The 18,911-nt window shown below is 42.1% G+C and overlaps 1 protein-coding gene across 1 annotated transcript in view; it reads left to right on the top strand.

Annotated features, from left to right (window-relative positions):
* The window catches only part of POU2AF1 (POU class 2 homeobox associating factor 1), a 43,211-nt gene extending 26,952 nt beyond the window's left edge, over window positions 1–16,259 (top strand). Inside the window, exons 2-5 of the mRNA XM_065417054.1 lie at window positions 12,713–12,843; window positions 13,943–13,985; window positions 14,082–14,353; window positions 15,948–16,259. Coding sequence (XP_065273126.1) covers window positions 12,713–12,843; window positions 13,943–13,985; window positions 14,082–14,353; window positions 15,948–16,259 — 758 coding nt within the window. The remainder of the gene's footprint in view (window positions 1–12,712; window positions 12,844–13,942; window positions 13,986–14,081; window positions 14,354–15,947) is intronic.
* The last annotated feature ends 2,652 nt before the right edge of the window (window positions 16,260–18,911 follow it).

The following is an 18,911-nucleotide window of genomic DNA, read 5'->3' as shown; positions in this document are numbered from 1 at the left end:
GCAGACCTCTTCAACAAGCTCTACAAATTGCATCCCAAATCTCTTCAGAGTTTTCTGTCGCCTCAGACTCTATCCGTGTAAAAGAAAAGTTAAGATTACTTTTGTTAGTCTGCATCATCTTCCTTGTATCCAAGTTAAATGTAATCACCATGCAGGATTCTTGCAAATTAGAGTATTCAGCATGTTCACTAGACTGCAGCAGACCGGAGCAGATAGGAAACAGTGATATGTACACCCTCTAGAATCCAAGGCCCATCTTGAATAGACCAAATTTAGTTCTTACCAATCTTCATGGTGCCTGTAATCACTTCATTAAAATAACAACAAAAAAACCAAGATATTGCAGATGACACCAAGCTGGGATGGGTTGCAAGCACTTTGGAGGACAGGTTAAAAATTCAAAATGACTTTGAAAATTTGGAGAATTGGTCTGAATTCAACAAGATGAAATTCAATAAAGACAAGTGTAACGTACTTCACTTAGGAAGGAAAAGTCAAATGCACAACTACAAAATGGGGAATAGCTGGCTAGGTGGTAGTACCGCTGAAAAGGATCTGGGGGTTATAGTGGACCACAAACTGAATAAGAGTTATCATTGTGCTGTAGCTACATAAAAAGGCTAATATGGTTCTGGGGTTTATTAACAGTAGTGTTAAACACAGGAGGTAATTGTCCCACTCTGCTCGGCACTGGGGAGGCCCCAGCTGGAGTACTGTGTCCAATTCTGGGCACCAGACTTGAGGAAAGATGTGGACAAATTGGAGAGAGTCCAAAGGAGAGCAACAAAAATGATAAAAGGTTCAGAAAACCTGACGTATGAGAAAAGATTAAAAAAACTGGACATGTTGAGTGTTGAAAAAAAAGAAGACTGAGGGGGGACCTGATAACAGTTTTCAAATATGTTAAAGGCTGTTATAAAGACTATGGTGATCAATTGTTCTCCATGTCCACTGAAGGTAAGACAAGACGCAATGGGCTAAATCTGCAGCAAGGGAGATTTAGGTTAGATATTAGCAGGGCCGGCTCCAGGCACCAGCCCACCAAGCTGGTGCTTGGGGCGGCACCTGGAGGGGAGCGGCGACTGGGCTCGCCGCCGGGGAGAGCGGAGCCCCGGCCGGGCTCGCCGCCCTCCCCCCGGCGCTGCCTCTGGCCACCGGGGAGAGCGGAGCCCCGGCCGGGCTCGCCGCCCTCCCCCTGGCGCTGCCTCTGGCCGCCGGGGAGAGCGGAGCCCCGGCCGGGCTCGCCGCCCTCCCCCCGGCGCTGCCTCTGGCCGCCGGGGAGAGCGGAGCCCCGGCGGGGCTCGCCGCCCTCCCCCCGGCGCTGCCTCTGACCGCCGGGGAGAGCGGAGCCCCGGCGGGGCTCTCCGCCCTCCCCCCGGCGCTCTGGCCCCTGGGGAGAGCGGAGCCCCGGCGGGGCTTGCCACCCTCCTCCCGGCGCAGCCTCTGGCCGCCGGGGAGAGCGGAGCCCCGGCGGGGCTCGCCGCCCTCCTCCCGGCGCAGCCTCTGGCCGCCGGGGAGAGCGGAGCCCCGGCGGGGCTCGCCGCCCTCCCCCTGGCACTCTGGCCGCCGGGGCTCCGCTCTCCCCGGCGGGGCTCGCCGCCCTCCCCTGGGGGGGGGGGGGGGGCGCGGCGGGAGGCTTTTTTGCCTGGGGTGGCAAAAAAGCCAGAGCCGGCCCTGGATATTAGGAAAAACTTTCTAACTCTAAGGGTAGCTAAGTTCTGGAACAGGCTTCCAGGGGAGGTCATGGAGTCCCCATCATCAGAAGCTTTTAAAAACAAGTTGGACAAACACGTGTCAGGCATGGTCTAGGTTTACTTGGTCCTGCCACAGCACAGGGGTCTGGGTTTGATGACTTCTTGAGGTCCCTTCCAGCCCAACATTTCTATGATTGGTCATGATTCTGGTATCACTTACACTGGATTTACACTAATATAACTCCATCAACTTCACTAGTTACTCCTGATTTACACCAAAGAGATCAGAATGAGATCCAACCAAAAACTGTCCATAAGTACACTGTTGCTTTTAAGGTAGGTCAGATGTTTGGTCTGTTGATTTAGAGTGCTAATTATGCTCAGAAGTCTCCAAAGTTCGTTTCCTTATACTGTGCAATGAACCAGCACTCTGGTTCCTTCGCTCTCGCTCAAGATTTTTTGATTGTAGAGCAAACACTCTGCCCAGATGTTTGCTTAGCACTTTGCATTTAAGTACATTTTTATTGAAGTATCCGCCCATAATGTGGCAAACAGTCCATGGTATAATCCACTTCTATCCAGCTCTCATTGTCAGCATTACTTACAAAAATAATGGTAATGCTTCATGGGAAAGCTAGAATGTGTCAGGTGCACAGAAAGTGTTGCTTGTTGACTCCTGCAGACAGGCTGCAACACGCAGAGCTGCAGCTGTGATAGTCACATTATCCCAGCATTCCATGAGAAGCAGAAATGTCCAATTTGGACAGAAAACCCATTGACGGGACCATAAATCAATTGATAATCAAATGTAGCACAGATGAGTTATCTTCTGAGTGATTTCATGATTTATCAGATGACATCACACAGTTCTGTCGGTCAGTACAATGCAGTGGGGATATTCCTGCCTGTTATCTGTTATCTAGTAGCGCATCAACGAAGGAGCCGGATGTTGTTTGCTGAGGGCAGTCAGAAAATCTCCCATCAGCTCAGCACAGCATGAGGGTTTACACCTTCCTTTGAAGAATCTGGCTTGGAGCTGTGTAAAGAACTTGACACTGGCTAGATACCCTGCATAGTCCTACTATAGCAGTCTCAAAGGAGTAAACCCTGATCCGCTCTGATTCTGGGAGCAAAGAGTGCAGGGTGCTTATTAGTTCCCAACTCCTGAATATTCCTGGCAGATCGTGAGGCAGAAGAAGACACTCATGAAACCCCTGAGAGGAGAAGGGAGGGGAGTTTAACTCACTAAACTCCCTCCTGAGTGGCCCTGCGAGGATGCCTGTTCTCCCTATTGCCTCTTGCAGCTTGTAAAGATTACTGCATTTCTGGGGTTCCAGTAACACCACAGACCCACTGACCAAGAAGACAGGAGAATGAGGACGGGCCATAGAATTTTTGCCCCCAAAAGTGCATCTTGGTAGAAACTGGGCTAATTGGCTAGGGGTTCACCAGAGGGGTGATATTTTCCCGTCACCGCAAGGGAATCCTCGTCCTGATGCAGACCATCACACGCCCAGGCTGACAGCTACATTGTGGAGAGGACCTAATGGAATTTAACATCTCTTTAGCTGATGTTCCATTTATTATTATTTTATGTGCATTCAAATGGGTCTAAAGATGCAGGTAGGCACCTAGTGAAACCAATGGGCTTTAGGTGCCTAACCTGCTTTGATACCTTTGAAAATCTCACTAATCACCTATCTGCATCTTTAGTCATGTAAATATCTTTTGAAAAGCTGGCCTTTGTTGACTTGCTCAGCATCACACAAGCCGTTTGTAGCACAGCTGGGATTTGAAGCTGGCTCTCAAGAATCCAAGTCCAGTGCCTTAAACACCAGCTCCTTATTGGTCAGTAATTGTGGAGGGTTAGGAAGACTTTATTTAAATACAAGAGGAGTTGATTAAATAAAGCTCTGTAAAAAGGGTCACCTGCCTAGCTGTTTAACTTTTTGGAGAGATATTTTTATCAGTGTAAAAGTCTTTTCCCTGAGTTCCACTGGAACAGTATGGCCTTTTGTTAAAGTAGATACATTGCAAAACAAAATATCGATAACTCAGGGGGGGAAATTTCAACTCTGAGAGAAATACTGCGCTATAGTTAAAAGTATACTAAACCCAAAGCAGCAACATATACAAAAACAGTATTACTAGTTTGAATAATTAATAGTATTTTTAAAAATATGTTAAAGGATTCAATATCCAAAACCAACATAAAGTGTGGACATGAACAAGTGTGTTACTTGTTTACCCCATTATATACAATATACAGTATTTACCCCATTACTTAAATACTGCTAAAGAGGCATCGTTATATTACTGTAAGCAGATTGTGATTGCAGACAGAGCATAAAAGTTGTGTATCCAAGGCTAAGCGTGATTTCTTTTAAAAAATTAAAGTTCACAGTGTAGAATATAGGTGTCAGCAGCCTGCCTTGTGCAATGCAGTTTTCAAGATTCAAGCCAAAAACTCAGACTAGCCTGTTACTTGAAAGCCTGGAATTTTTGGTTATTCAGTTATTGTTTGCTCTTCTGTATTACTGCAAATAAGAAAAGATTGCCATTGTATTTCTCTGTAGTTTTTTGATTATATTGGAGAGGCAACAGGAAAGAAGAAAAATATTTACACCGGTTGCTTTGATAAATTGATAAGCTTGTCATATGCCAGAGTGTGAGTAAAGAAACACTAAATCTTCTGAAACTGTGAGAAGTGTGTCATTTGCTGTTGCAGTCAGTCAGGCATGCAGTATATTTCAAAGTGGAAATTGGCTTGATGGGAAATTGTACTGAGTAGTGTGTGTGCAGGGCAGTAATATTAGTCTGAAATTCAGAGAGCTAAAACTTTTCATGCTTTTTGACCTTTGCGATTTTTATGCAGCTGTTTGTCATTAATTGCCTTCACAGCTCGGGACTGATTAGAGACAGGATGCTGGAAAATGAGTTTTGTTTTAATTCTTAAGAAAAAATCATTTAAAAAATCAAGTTCTCAGTGCTGGTTTCAAAGCACCAATATGCATGTGAGCATTTAGCATATGTAGATTGTTAAGAAGCAGAACTGACTGCACAGAAAAACTCTTGCTGGTACTATGGCATAGACAAATCGTCGGATATGTCTTCACTGCAGAGTTAACTTGGCTCTTATTCAAAGGCAAGTTTTATGACCTCTTATTCAGCACTTCGATAATGTGGTGCTAGGAGCTATGGACATACCTGAGATAAATATTCCAAAGCACAGGGAGCCAAAGGAACTGAAGCCCAGAATTTTACAATATCACCGCTTGAGCTATTAATCTGCTCAGCATTTCTCCCTTCTTTGCCAAGCTGTCTTGCACAGTATGTTCTCTGAGCTCCTGTAACCCCATGATCCTGATCCGAATGAACTCATTGGCAAGAGTCCTACTGACTTCAGTGCCAAGACTCACACTAGAGCCAGATTGGGCTCTACTTAGAAGGCAGATCTGATTCCCCCCAAACATAAGTCCAAAAAAAGGAGAGGAATAGGTAGAGAAGAGATAAATATGTTACCTGTAACTATGAGCTCATATTAGTCTGCAATAAGAACCTGATCTAAAGTCCATTGAAGTCAATGTGAATCTTTGCACTGACTTCAAGGGGCTCAATTGTTATTCTTTTGGAAACCAGTCTGGGAAGATTCTTCAGCAATCTGTAGTAAAACAGTATTATCATTGTTTTCTATTGTCAGTCTGTGCAAAGATCCAGCAGGGTTAGTGAGTTTGGTAAATGTTCTCCTAAGCTGAGCCTGAAGTAACAGTCAATCATTTTGAGTGACAGCCCAGAACCCTGGGATTTGTGTGTGTGTGTGTGTGCCTGTGTGTGTGTGTGTTGGGTGTTTGTCAGCATTAAAATGTTCAACAAAATCATGAGTAATAACTTTGATGAAAGGAGCCCTGATATACAACACATAGTAGCTTCATAGTAGCTGGTGTAAGAATAGGTTATGGAGAATTGCAATGAACTGAAATATATTTACATTCAGAAATCTTGCAAAGCTGTTCAGACATGGAAAAGTTCCCATTGATTTTGCTTGGCTCTGGATTGACCATAGCTGGTTTGCACTGCTCTGACCACACAAAGCAGCTGCAAACCTGGCTTCAGTGCCTGTATAAGCCGGATTTATGGCTGTTTTCATTACAGGAGTCGTGCAAAGCAGCTGGAACACATAGTGAATCTGGCTCATTGTTTGCCCTCATCTTGTTGCCACTTTAGTGAAGTATTTTTATTTGTTTTAAAAGAATTTGTTCATGTGTGTCTTTGTTCATTTACAGCACATGTCATGAGCAACCAACTAAAATGCTGCTTTGTCTGAACACTGTACAATGGGGAACATTTGTTTTAAGATAAACCTTGCACCAGAAGGTGAAGAATGAAGTGCCTACGTTTGTTTGAATCAGGAACTTACCTGAATTTGGGGAATGTCATTATTCCTCATGTCACTTTTAATTTGTAATGATCAGATTCTTTTGCTCTACAATGAACTGTGCACCAAAGCAGAAAGTCATTTTTCTGTGGGTACGTCTATAAAGATCAGACATGGTATACACTTGACTAGTGGAAAAGCAGCTGCACTAACATTATTTTTGTTTCAGCTCTGGGGGAACTGAAATATGTTCTGCAGACTTTGTTATATTTTTTCAGGTTTTTGGTTGCTGACACAGGAAACTGTGAATAGGTATATTTATCAGCTTTTACTGTAAACGTCGTCTTCCCCCTTCCACCTCACCCCCCCAAAAACCCCAAAAAGATTGGGGTCAGATAGTGCCACTCTTACTCAAGCTGAGTATTAACCTACTTTGCAAGTAGGCCCATTGAAATCAATGCACTTACTCAAGGAATAAGGTACTCGTCTACTCAAGGAGTGAAATACTGGCTCAACTGAAATCCATGACACTCCCACTGACTTCAATGGAGCCGGGATTTCACCCAGCATGAATAGTGGTAGCAGAGTCTGGCCTGTAATTAAAATTAATTAAAGTACAAAATAATATCATTTTGTATGTAAATGAACTATAGAAAACAGAAAGTGCTATTTTAATGCTCTTAATTTCAAATATATTGTTTAATAGTCAGATAGTTCTTCAGGTTATAGCTACTGATTCCTCAGGGCACGTCTTCACTACCCGCCGAATCGGCGGGTAGCAATCGATCTATTGGGGATCGACTTATCGCGTCTAGTGAAGACGCGATAAAATCGATCCCCGATGGCTCTTCCGTTGACTCCGGAAATCCACCGCGGCAAGAGGCGGAAGCGGAGTCGACGGCAGCGCGGCAGCGGTCGACTCGCCGCCGTCCTCACAGCCAGGTAAGTCGACCTAAAATACGCCACTTCAGCTACACTATTCACGTAGCTGAAGTTGCGTATCTTAGGTCGACCCCCCCCTGTAGTGTAGACCTAGCCTCAGTTGTCAGGGGCCAGGACTCTCTTCTTTGTTAGAGTCAGGTTCTCTGATGTAAATGAGAGATCAGAATTAGTCTCCAGCTAAGAATGACGAGAACATTTTAAACACATGTTTATAGTCGTGTCTGGTACCACCACTATTTGTAAGGGCCTTTCAGCATTCCATGATTAAGTGGTTTATAACTAGGCAATTAAGATTCACACTGAAATGCAACAGTTGGATTAGATTTCCTTAAAAAAAAGGTAAGACATTAATAACTTACAGGAGGGTAAAAGAAGAGACATGAGTAAGGCTTAAATATGTTTCTATAACAAGCGTAGATGTTTAAAAAAAATTGCTTGGCATTAACTTGCAATGCCTTTATTTAGGTAGCTTTACAAAAGCTAAATAATTGGAAAAGTTGCTACATTTTGAAATTTAAAAGCACCTGCCATGGATCCATAATATGCATTACCTTGTTGTCAAGCTTTGCAAGATTTGTTACAATACAGTGGATCCATTCAAGTCAGTGCAGCTACAGCAATTTACACCGGCTAGAATCTGGGCTTTTCTGATTCTCCTTAGAACTAATAGGGGAAATACAGTTAAATTTATTAGAGGCACCAGATTCTTAGCAGCTGTAAATTGGTATAATTCCTTTGAATTCAATGGAGCTTCAGAACTTGAGCTGAGAATCTGACCCTGGACCCATACCCATACCCATATAGTGGAACACATACTTAGTCACAACATGGTCTCCAAAGGAAGCAAAGGGTTAAGAGAAATATAAATTAAAATATGTTATTTATTTTGGTTAAGCAAAAATATAACTGTATTTTAACAGGGTTTATGATGTGATATTATCTTTTAAGGGATGTCAGACCTTAGAGCAAATCAGGTTTTCCCCATCTATTGTTTTTTTTTACTTGCAAGCAACTAATAGCTAGACACTCTTGATACAACTATCCAATTACAGCAATTTTCAAGAAAGTAAATCGTGCATAGATTCACTAGGACACCTGAGGATGGGATCCACTAATGTAGTTTTCTGGATGAGGACCTACACAAGGCTTATACATTATTTAAGTCCCCATTTAAGCCTTATTTTCAGGGTTTAAGTAGTACAGAGATCTCTTGCTGGCCCTCTAGATGGGGAGAACTTCATTTACAATGAATATCTCAGCATCACCTTGATCATCTCAATGTGTGTGTGTGTGTGGGGGGGAGGAAACGTATTAAAAACATTTCAAACGTCTGTAACCGCTGAACCATTTTAATGTCTTAAAAACGTAAGAATGATGAATAGCCTATGTAGACATTGACTCTGCTGGTCTAGAGTAGATCTATATTTTAAAATTCTCTAACACACACAAATGAATTAAAATGTCCAAATAGTATATCCATTTGTATATAGAAGAGATGAACAGAAGTATAATGAATGTTTTGTTTTATCATATGAAGAACTTGTTGTATCTCTAAATAAGTTTAATTATATTTTAAATTCAATATTTGATATGGTTTCAAGAACTATTTAGTTATACTTAATAAATAGAAGGGCCAGCCAGATTCTTTAGAAATGGGACTTTATCAGCTGGCATATTTACAAATCAAAGTTCAGTGCAAGTTGGGCAGCTAAAGTGTTGATATCAATGGTTTTATAACGATTAGAGCTTTCTGAGCTATGATACACCACAGTCTCCTTCTGCCACTAATTGCCCCGGATACTTCATGTAAGATAAGGCTCAATAATATCAGCTACTGAAGTATTATACTTCCCTCTGACTCAAAATGTCACAAGACTTTTATGATAGGCATTTTAGCTGGCTGCTAGCTTTGCTTTTCAAAGTGGATCTTAGCCGCTTATTGGCTTAAGCCCTGGGATCTGTCACTATGATAATTGGCCACAAAGCAAGAAAAATCGAAGGCGTGTCTTGAGAAGCGGGAATGGTCAAAAGAAAAACACTGTTAAAGTAAATGAATTGTGGAACCAGTTAGCTGCCATATCTCACACGCCTGCTAACCAATTTTTAAACCTCCTTGGAAGGCAATACACAAAACGTGATTTAGAACTGAATGTGGCCCCGATGCAGGATAGCACTTAAGCATATGCTTCAACTGAAGAATTTGTTTAAATGTGTTTCTGAACTGGGATGCTTTCCTGAATTGGGGCCTATGTTTGCAGTGTATATGCAACAATAGATATAACATATTCCTATTCTATATTTTGGCTATATCTATATATAGAACTATATAGGCTATATGTGTATATTATATATATATAATAGGAATTTTATTGTATATCTAATAGATAGATATAGATTATATAGATATAAATTAGATATATAATAGGATACTAGTAGCTGAAAGCCATCTAATTTGTAAAGTCATGGATGTAAAAAGCTGAAAACAGCTGCAAACTTAAAAATTTGCAAAATCCCAGTGATGACTGAACCTCGTGATATTCTAAATCAAAAGAGATCTCAACCATACTTGTAGTTATTTCCATCACTTCACACTGTCTCAACAGTCGTTCTAGGTTCAGAGTGATTTGGGGGGATATGGTGCAGATGGTTGTGTTGTGCTGGGAGAGTTGTATGGATTTGTGTGGGTGGTGAATGAGGGGTGTGTGCTGCTGGGAAGGGCTATGTGGGTTTGGGGATACTGTGTGTGTTGGTTGTGTTGATTTGTGTCTGGGGGGGGTGCTGAAAGATTTGTGTTGATTTGTGCGAACAACAGCTGAGCGCACGGGTAAAACAGTTGGGCCAAATAATCCACCATCTGTGCAGTCTCCTTCATACAGTCAATGAAATTGTGCATGTAAATTAGCTGCAGAGGGAGAGTAGTGAATGCCTGTGTTCATTCTGTTATTACAGTGACTTGTGGCTCTTGGTATGGCATAGCTACATGCCTTCCTATAGCTGTTCACCGCATGGGTGTAATTCATAAAGTCAAAATGGCTGAGAACTTAAAAAAGTGGAAAGAAACAGACTGTGAAACCCAGGGATGATCCAACCTGGTGATATTCTGAACAAAAAGAATTCTTTATCATGCCTGTAGCTCTTTCCATTGCTTCACAGTGACTCAACAGATGTTCCAGGCCAGCGATTCTCAACTTCATGGCACTGTGATCCTCTTCTGACAACAAAAATTACTACACGACCCCAGGAGGGGGGACTGAAGCCTGAGCCCACCCAAACCCCACCGCCTCGGGTTGGGGGGGAGGCAAAGCTGCCCCAGGGCTTCTGCCCTGGGCAGGGCGCATGTAACCTTAGCCCACCTGCCCAGGGCTGAAGCTTTGGCCCTGCGTGGTGGGGCTCGGGCTTCGGCCCTAGAACCCAGCAAGTCTAACACCAGCCGTGGCGGCCCCATTAAAATGGGGTCACGACCCACTTTGGGGTCCTGACCCACAGTTTGAAAACCCCTGTTCTAGACTTCAGAGTGACACAGAGTGACATTCCTGGAATCATACAGATTATGCCTATTATATATTTTCATAGATTCATAGATTCTAAGGCCAGAAAGGACCATTATGATCATCTATAATAATAATAATTAATGGAGATATCCCATCTCCTAGAACTGGAAGGGACCTTGAAAGGTCATTGAGTCCAGCCCCCTGCCTTCACTAGCAGGACCAAGTACTGATTTTGCCCCAGATCCCCAAGTGGCCCCCTCAAGGATTGAACTCACAACCTTGGGTTTAGCAGGCCAATGCTCAAACCACTGAGCTATCCCTCCCCCCCAAATTAATAATAATAATCATCTGACCTCCTGTATAACATAGGCCATAGAACTTCCCCAGCATAATTCCATATCTTTCAGAAAAACATCCAATCTTGATCTAAAAATGGTCAGTCATGGAGAATATACCACAACCCTAGGCAAATTGTTCCAATGGTTAATTATTCTCACCATTAAAAATGTACACCTTTTATTTCCAATCTAAATTTTTCTAGCTTGAGTTTCCAGCCATTGGATCATGTTATACCTTTCTCTGGTACATTGAAGAGCCCATTATTAAAGACTTGTTCCCTGTGTGGGTACTTTGTAATCAAGTCACCCTTAACCTTCTCTTTGTTAAACTAAATAGATAGATCTCCTTGAGTCTATTACTATAAGGCAGGTTTTCTAATCTTTTAATCATTCCCATGGCTCTTCTCTGAGCTTTCTCCAATTTCTCATGCTTCTTCAATGTTGGGCACCAGACCAGGACATAGCATTCCAGCGGCACTTGCGCCAGTGCCAAATACAGAGGTAAAATAACCTTTTAACTCTTGTTTGAGATTCCCCTGTTTATGCATCCCAGGATCGCATTAGCCCTTTTGGCCACAGTCTTACAGTGGGAGATCCTGTTCAGTGGTTATCCACCATGATACCCAAATCTTTTTCAGAGTTGAACAAAGTGGGCCTGATTCCTCTCTCGCACTTTCTCTGAAATAGCCCCCTTGCAGTCAATGGGATTAAACCTGTGTAAGAATAATGCAAGTGAGAGGAGCAGCAGGCCCAGTAAAATAAACCATCTTTTGCATGCTGTACCCACTAGGTACCTGAAGAAACCAATATTTCAGATTATGAGAAAAGTAGATCATAGTTAAGGGCCCAGTCCAAAGCTCATTGAAGTCAGTGAAATGAATTACATGAGATTTATAGATCATTTTATGAATCACAGCTTTTTGTTACTTCCATTCCATTCCTGTGTTTGTATTTTATCTACTCAGACTGTAAACTCTTCAGGGCAGGGGCCTTGTCTTCAGACCTGTCTGTAAAATGCCTAGAACTCTGTTGGTACTTTCTCATTGTTGGTTTATATGTGTGTGCCTATATATATGAAAAAGAAACCGTGCCAGAGTTCTGCTAATATCCAGGCCCTTAATGAACACAGCATAATTCTGCAACAATTGTTGATATTTAAGGTAGGGCATATTCTACTATATAATGGTGGTCATTTTTCATGAGTAACCATGTCCTCACAGGCTTTAAATATGAGTGGACTGATATCACAGTTTATTTATTTAATAGAATCCGTTTACTATACGCTGAATCTGATGTAACACACCAGACGGCTCAGATTACTAACAATCCTAGTCTTGGGGCAAGGGGATGGAGGTTTTGTTTTGGGGGGTGAGGGGGTAATAGCTGGGTCTGACTTTACTGCCAAGTCTGCAGTATTCTGCCCATGTTTTTCATACATATATTTTTAAAAGAATTTTCTTTAAAATGTACAAATATTGGGCCCAATCCTGTGGCATTTCTGCAGGTGATTGTAGCCAAATGGGAGTTCTGCATGCAGACCTGCTCATTTCATTTTAGCTTGCCCTGATGCTATGCAGATTACCTTGCTGAGGCGCAATCCCAGGGCTTCTGTTCCATGAGTTGCTGGAGAATGAGTGCATTGCCAGCGTGACATGTATGATACATAAGGAACACAAGTCTGGAGGCAGACTGCACCTTTCTAGTATCAAGGAGCAGCATTAACTCTGAGCGCAGGAGAACCTGTTCTAGGAGGCAAAGAGAGTCATATTGACAGGGCAATCTGCAAAGAAAGGATTTTCCTAGATGGCGATTATGGCCTTGCACTGGTATAGGGGTGAAGGAAAATAAATGTCACCAAAATATATTTCTCAGCTTCTGCTTCAGAGCATCAGCAGCAGCCACGACCCTATCAAGGTGTCCGTGTCAAAGAACCGGTGAAGGAGCTACTGAAGAGGAAACGTGGGAACATCATTCATAGTGTTAATGCAGCTGCAGCGACAACGGTAAGAAAAAACACAGAATGCCTGAGGAAAGCTCTTCCTTTCTGACTGAATAGGCACCCAGCCCGTCTCCATCATGTGCTCCCATCGATTTTAATGGAAGTTGAAAGAACTCAGTACCTTGCAGAATCAAGCCCTTAGACAGGAACAAAAGGAGGCAGAGAAGTTAAGTGACTTGCTCAAGGCCACAAATGAGTTCAGTTTCAGAACCAGGACTAAAACTCAGTAGAGTGGTGCCCAGTCCAGTGCTTAGATCACGTATCTTTCTAGTGCTCATTTATCAAGACAGCAGGTTACACTAGCATAATCGGCTCATTCAAGACCATGAAACTCAGCAATGCTGAAGTTATCAAAGGAGAGAGTTAGGTGTCCAACTCCCATTGGGTTTCAGTGGGATTTGAGCACCTATCTCCTTTAGGATTCTTTGAAAACCCAAGCTTAAAATACCAAAATCAGCAAAATAAGTCACAGGATTCAGGATAGTTGCCTTATGCAGATGTACTTTGTATCATCTGAGATACAGAAATGTCTAATTCTTAAAAATCCACTAAAACTTTGCGGAGCTATTTCCCCCTGGAGTCTAATTTCCTATTTTGTAGTGTGCTGAAAACACTCTGTTATACAGGTGACCTGTTGTGTATATACTGTTCCAGACAAAACATGCAAAGCAACCTTAAAAGCTACCGAAGCTGTCCAAAAAAGCTCTCTGGCCCCTCATTTCCTATACTTAGGCTAGATCCATTTATTCTGGTATTTAAACTCCTGGAGGGAAGCAGTTTGACTGTATCTTCACTAACAATGAAATTCACTCTGAGCAGTGGAGCCACACAAGGTCTCATGTATCATTTAAATCCCACTTAAGCTTCAGTGGAGCATGGATCTTGTGCTGACCCACTGCAGAGGGGTGAATTTCACCCTGAAATAGTTTTCAATAACTGCTCTCATACCGGTATAACACAGGCACATGGTACCTTCATCTAAGAGGCAATGGATGATAATATATTTATTGCTACTTCTGCTCTGAGCAAGAGTTTCTCAAGATATGCTGAGTTTAAATCTTTCAGGAATAACTGATATCTGAATATTCTTCTTTGTTCTCTAGGTTGTTTTGCCCCATCAGCCACTTCCGTCCTATTCACCAATTGGTAATGCTTCCAAACATTTATTTTCATTTGTTCGTCAGCTTGGTTTCAGCCCATGCTTTGGCTGACATTTGGTACAATTCTCTTCTTGTTTTGCAGGCCAGCCTTGCATTGATATGGATGTTACTGCCTCTTCATTGCCAGTTACCGACGAAGGGGCATTATGTTCTGGTTGGCTCTCTCAGCCTTCTCCTGCTACCCTACAGCCCTTAACCCAGTGGACAACTTACCCAGATTATATGTCACATGAAGCAGTCAGCTGTCCATACACAGCAGACATGTATGTTCAGCCTATGTGTCCCAGTTATACACTTGTTGGACCCTCTTCAGTTCTGACTTACGCATCCCAGCCGCTGATCACCAATTTTGCGGTAAGCTAAAGATACCTAGAAATGAAGGCAAATCTGCTTTCCAGTAGGCGCTATGAGAAGCCACATTTATCTAAATTTATCTTTATACTATGTATTGCTTGACATCCCTGCCTCACATTATATTGTCAAGGATGATGTCCGCAGTAAAAAGTTATACAAGTGATGCTGAAAAATCAGAAGTAGTTTCCTCTGCCATAATTGCATATGCAAGGAGAACAGTCCTGAGAAGTGAGATTGAGTAGAGAAACATGCCTTAGAGGCCCTCTCTATAATGGTCATGCAACTGTCTCTTCTTGGTGTGAGTCTCTCGTATGGTTTTCTACGTGAGCTACAAATTCCTGTTAGTAACCTAACTGTCTAATGTGATGGCCTGATTTATTCTCTGCCTGGGCCTGGAAGTTAGGGGGATTGTTCTGAGAATTATTGTAGTTTGAGAGGGATTAAAAGATTTGACTATTTTGAAGTCGGAGTGAATCCAATCTTCTTAACAAAGCTTGCCTGTTCCATGCTCTCTCAAACCCTCCAGCACTCACTACCTAATTAACTCATGAACCATTCTGCATTGTTCTCATGAGACCTTCTCCAGCTCCCATTGAAGTCAGTGGTAAGACTGCCATAGACTTCAGTGAGAGCTGGATCAGGCCAATGGGCAGATTTTATCTTAGGAGAGTATTGTCTGCAGCTAAGGAAAAATAATGCAGAGTAATAAAGTCATGTTGCCATCAGCTCCAACTTAACAAGGAATCCTACAGCTTTGATTCATGGTGCTCATGAAGTTTCAATTAGAGTGGATCATAAATTATAATCTTCTGTCTAGATGCACAGAATATCAGATATCAAATATACAATAGGCTCTGTTGTTTGGACAAACAGCTAGGACAAAACTGCACTTGAGAATCTGAGTGTTTCAGATGCTGTTTCTGAGTTTATTTCAATACAGTTTTTTCAGTAAGGGTGTGGTTTGGGGTTTTTTAAATAAGGCTTCCAGGGAACTTGTTTTCACTGGGAAATCTTATGATGTTTAAACATGATCTTGACTTAGCTGACATGATGCTGACCATGAGTGACTGGTGGTCAATGTAGACAAGGACATGTTCAGCATCATGTCAGCTTACCCTGACACATTCCATCTGTGTTGAAACATTATCAGAGAGCCACAGATGAGGCTTGACAAAGCCCTGGCTGGAATGATTTAATTGGGGATTGGTCCTGCTTTGAGCAGGGGGTTGGACTAGATGACCTCCTGAGGTCCCTTCCAACCCTGATATTCTATGATTCTATGATAGCAGGTCCAAATACAATTTATAATAATCTTGAAAGGATGCCTTGCATGCTTACAAAAGTGGAGGCAGGAGGGAGACCGGAAAGGTGACGGGAATGTGATATGTACGAGTAAAACTTTGAGATTGCATTTGCTGGCTTGCTGGCAGCTGGGGTTTTAACCAAGTTAAACCAAGTTTTAACCAAGTTGCATCCTTCTTTCTGGTGAGCTGGTGAAAATTTTCTTATTGAACATGAAACTTTATGGAGCCAGGAAAAGATGTTTTAACTGTGATAGTGAGTATCCTTATTCTGATATCTTTGTACTTAACAGCCAAGAAGCACCACTCCAGCTGTTGTGCCGCAGCTGGAGGTGACAGACCAGCAGTCCCCTCTTACCTATTTCCCATGGGCTCAGCCCATTTCTGCATTACCAGCATCTACCCTGCAGTATCAGCCGGCTTCATCCTCGCTTCCTGGGCCACAGTTCGTTCCACTTCCCATTTCAATTCCAGAGCCAGCCCCACAGGAACTCGAGGATGCAAGAAGAGTGATCAGCACTCTGCCCATTGAAAAGCTGCTTCTAGAAGATGAAGACAATGATACGTATGTTTTAAATCACACTCTCTCTGTTGAAGGGCTTTAAAGTAATGTATATGGGGCCTGGTCCTACATTTCTTGTTCACCCAAAACTCCAAGTGAAATCAACGAGCGTTTTGAGTGTACAAGAAAAACAGGTTTGGGCTATTTATTTTCCTAAGATTTTTTGTTGTCAACCACCACTAATGTTCCCTGAATATGAGATTTGCACTCAGGGTGAAATTTACCTGTGTGCACAGGACTAGCATGAGACTCATGTACGGCTAAAGTCACTTTTAGTGACTCCTTCCTAGTGGAAATATTGCAGTGCATGGTTCTTGTGCTGGACCTCTGCAAGGAGTAAATTTCACCCTCATATGTGGAACATGGGCTCAAACTGACATGGTTTTTAGTAACATATTTGCTAACCCTGTAGTGTCTGACTGTAGCATTTGGATACACGTATCTTAAGGGCATCTTAGAGGGTTTACTTTACAAGCCATATTTTCTTGAGCTATGTGTAACGGTCACACAGCTATATCTTTGCTTTGTTCAGGTAGAGGAAACTACCCCAATACCTGTGCTTAATAAATCTTTTTGAAAAAGGCCAGCTTAAGTGTGGGGCCTGAAATGAGATGGTCCTTTGATTGATAACACCGTTGAAAAATTTCATTGTATGATTATGAATATTTTTATTCCTTTGGTAGCACCAATTGTTAGCCAGTCTGAAGACCAGTAATATAAACAGAACTGGTGAGATATGTGCTAGTGTGAAAAGAGGTCACCAGCTACAGAGGAACACAAAATTACTTAGGCAAAGAATTGTACAGTTGCTTCTTAATTTCATTTTACTGATCATTCTTGCAAAATGTACAGATTTGTCCTCATGTCTGTAGCTCAGTGAGAGGGGCAATTGGACTGATGCATTTTCAGCATTCAGTATGTGAAATGTTCCCCTTTAAAACTGGTAGAGTCATATTTTATGGCTGCTGCATGATGTTGTGTATTGCACTGAGACAGAACCTGGTCCCAATGGGATTGCAAGATATGGCCCTATGTCAGGAGATCATTGAGAAGACTGGGCCTTCCAAAATTCAGATGGGTGTGTGGCAATACTGGCAGCACCGTCATTCATTCTCTTGTTCTTGGGCCTTAGTTCAGTTTACAATCCTAAAATTGGAGACAGGCCATGTCAAATTAGAGACCTTTAACGTACCTTATCAACATTGAAAGTTCCTCTGTATTCCAGTCTTTTAGAGTCACAGGCATATGCAGCATCATTATTGCATTTTGTTTTTATTCACTGGAAAATGAATAGCATCTGCCCCCTCTAAAGCTATTGTAAATATCACTACTGGTGTTCCATGGCATCATGCCACAGACAAAGGTATTTGCGTGAGGACATATCCATTTTTAACATTTGTTAACTGTTTTCTTAATGCACAAGGGACTCCTAGATGATGAACACAATTTCTCTGGGTTTTTCTGCTTCATAAAGCCCAGGAGCCTTAGATGACTATAGCATTTAGAAGTATTTTTGGAATGAATTTATTCAAAGGGTTGTTACCTTGCATTGGTTAACTACTTGGTGCCCACTCCTCCTCCTTCTACCCAGGCAATATTCCAAATAACTTTACAGTTTTTGCCTGAGTAAGGACTGCAAAATCGGGTCCAGTGTCTCTAAGACTCTAAGACTTTCAAAGCAGGTTTCACTATTGACAAATCTAAAGGGTTTAAACAACAGATCATGCAAATGATCATAAAATTGTCTGAAAACTGCAGTAGCTTAGGCTTACTGGTATTAGTGGCTTAAATTTGCAGAAAAACCCAGCAAAGAAATTAATTAGATGAGGCTTGATCTACCACTGTGTTACTCCAGTTTTATGCTGGTAATATAGTGATACCAGCGTAACAGTGGAGTGGTGCAGTTGTGAATCAGGCCCGTGTTTGCCAAGATTTATTTGAAACTTTTTTTTTCATTTCACTGTATGTAAAATCTCCCAGTTGTATATAAAGTGATGATGTGATGTCTATGGATTTCTTTCTGGGTTGTTCTGTTAGATTAAAAAAAAAAACAATGTTCAATAAAGATCTACAGTAACTTTCATATGCCTAGAGTGTTTTTTTCATACTCAGAGAGGTATCCCATGGCATTTGACACAATATAAACATACTGGCTTGGAAAGCAATAATATTAGTTTGATAGTACGGTTACGAGACTATAACCAGCGATTAATTACATGGCTTTGTGTTGATTTAATGTATGCTAAAAGAGACTCTTGTGAGCCAAATATGGGCTCAAAACCTTCCTCACTCAAGTAGTCCTTACTTATGCAACTGGTCCTGTGATCATGTTGTTATTTATTTGTGTTACAGTAGGGCCTAGAGAGGCTTCAATTGAGAGTGGGGACACATTGTGCTAGACACTGCACAAACACATGCTAGGAGACAATCCCTACCCTGAAGAGCTTACAGTCTGAGTAGACAAGACAGAGTGACTTGGCCAAGGTCACAGATCAGGTCAGTGGCAGAGCCAGGAATAGAACTGAGATCTCCTGACTCTCAGTGCGGTGCCATATCTAGTAGATCACATCACCTCCCAGTAAAGATATCCATGATCATGCTCTCTGGACCAAATTCTCTGCTGGTATAAATGGCTGAAGTGCCAGAAGTCAGAGGACCTGTATCCACTTATATCAGCAGAGAATTTGCTCCTACC

Source organism: Emys orbicularis, chromosome 15, assembly GCF_028017835.1.
Source record: "Emys orbicularis isolate rEmyOrb1 chromosome 15, rEmyOrb1.hap1, whole genome shotgun sequence".
Lineage (NCBI taxonomy): Eukaryota > Metazoa > Chordata > Testudines > Emydidae > Emys > Emys orbicularis.
The sequence above is the reverse complement of the archived record's forward strand: the minus strand, read 5'-3'. Positions and strand labels throughout refer to the sequence as shown.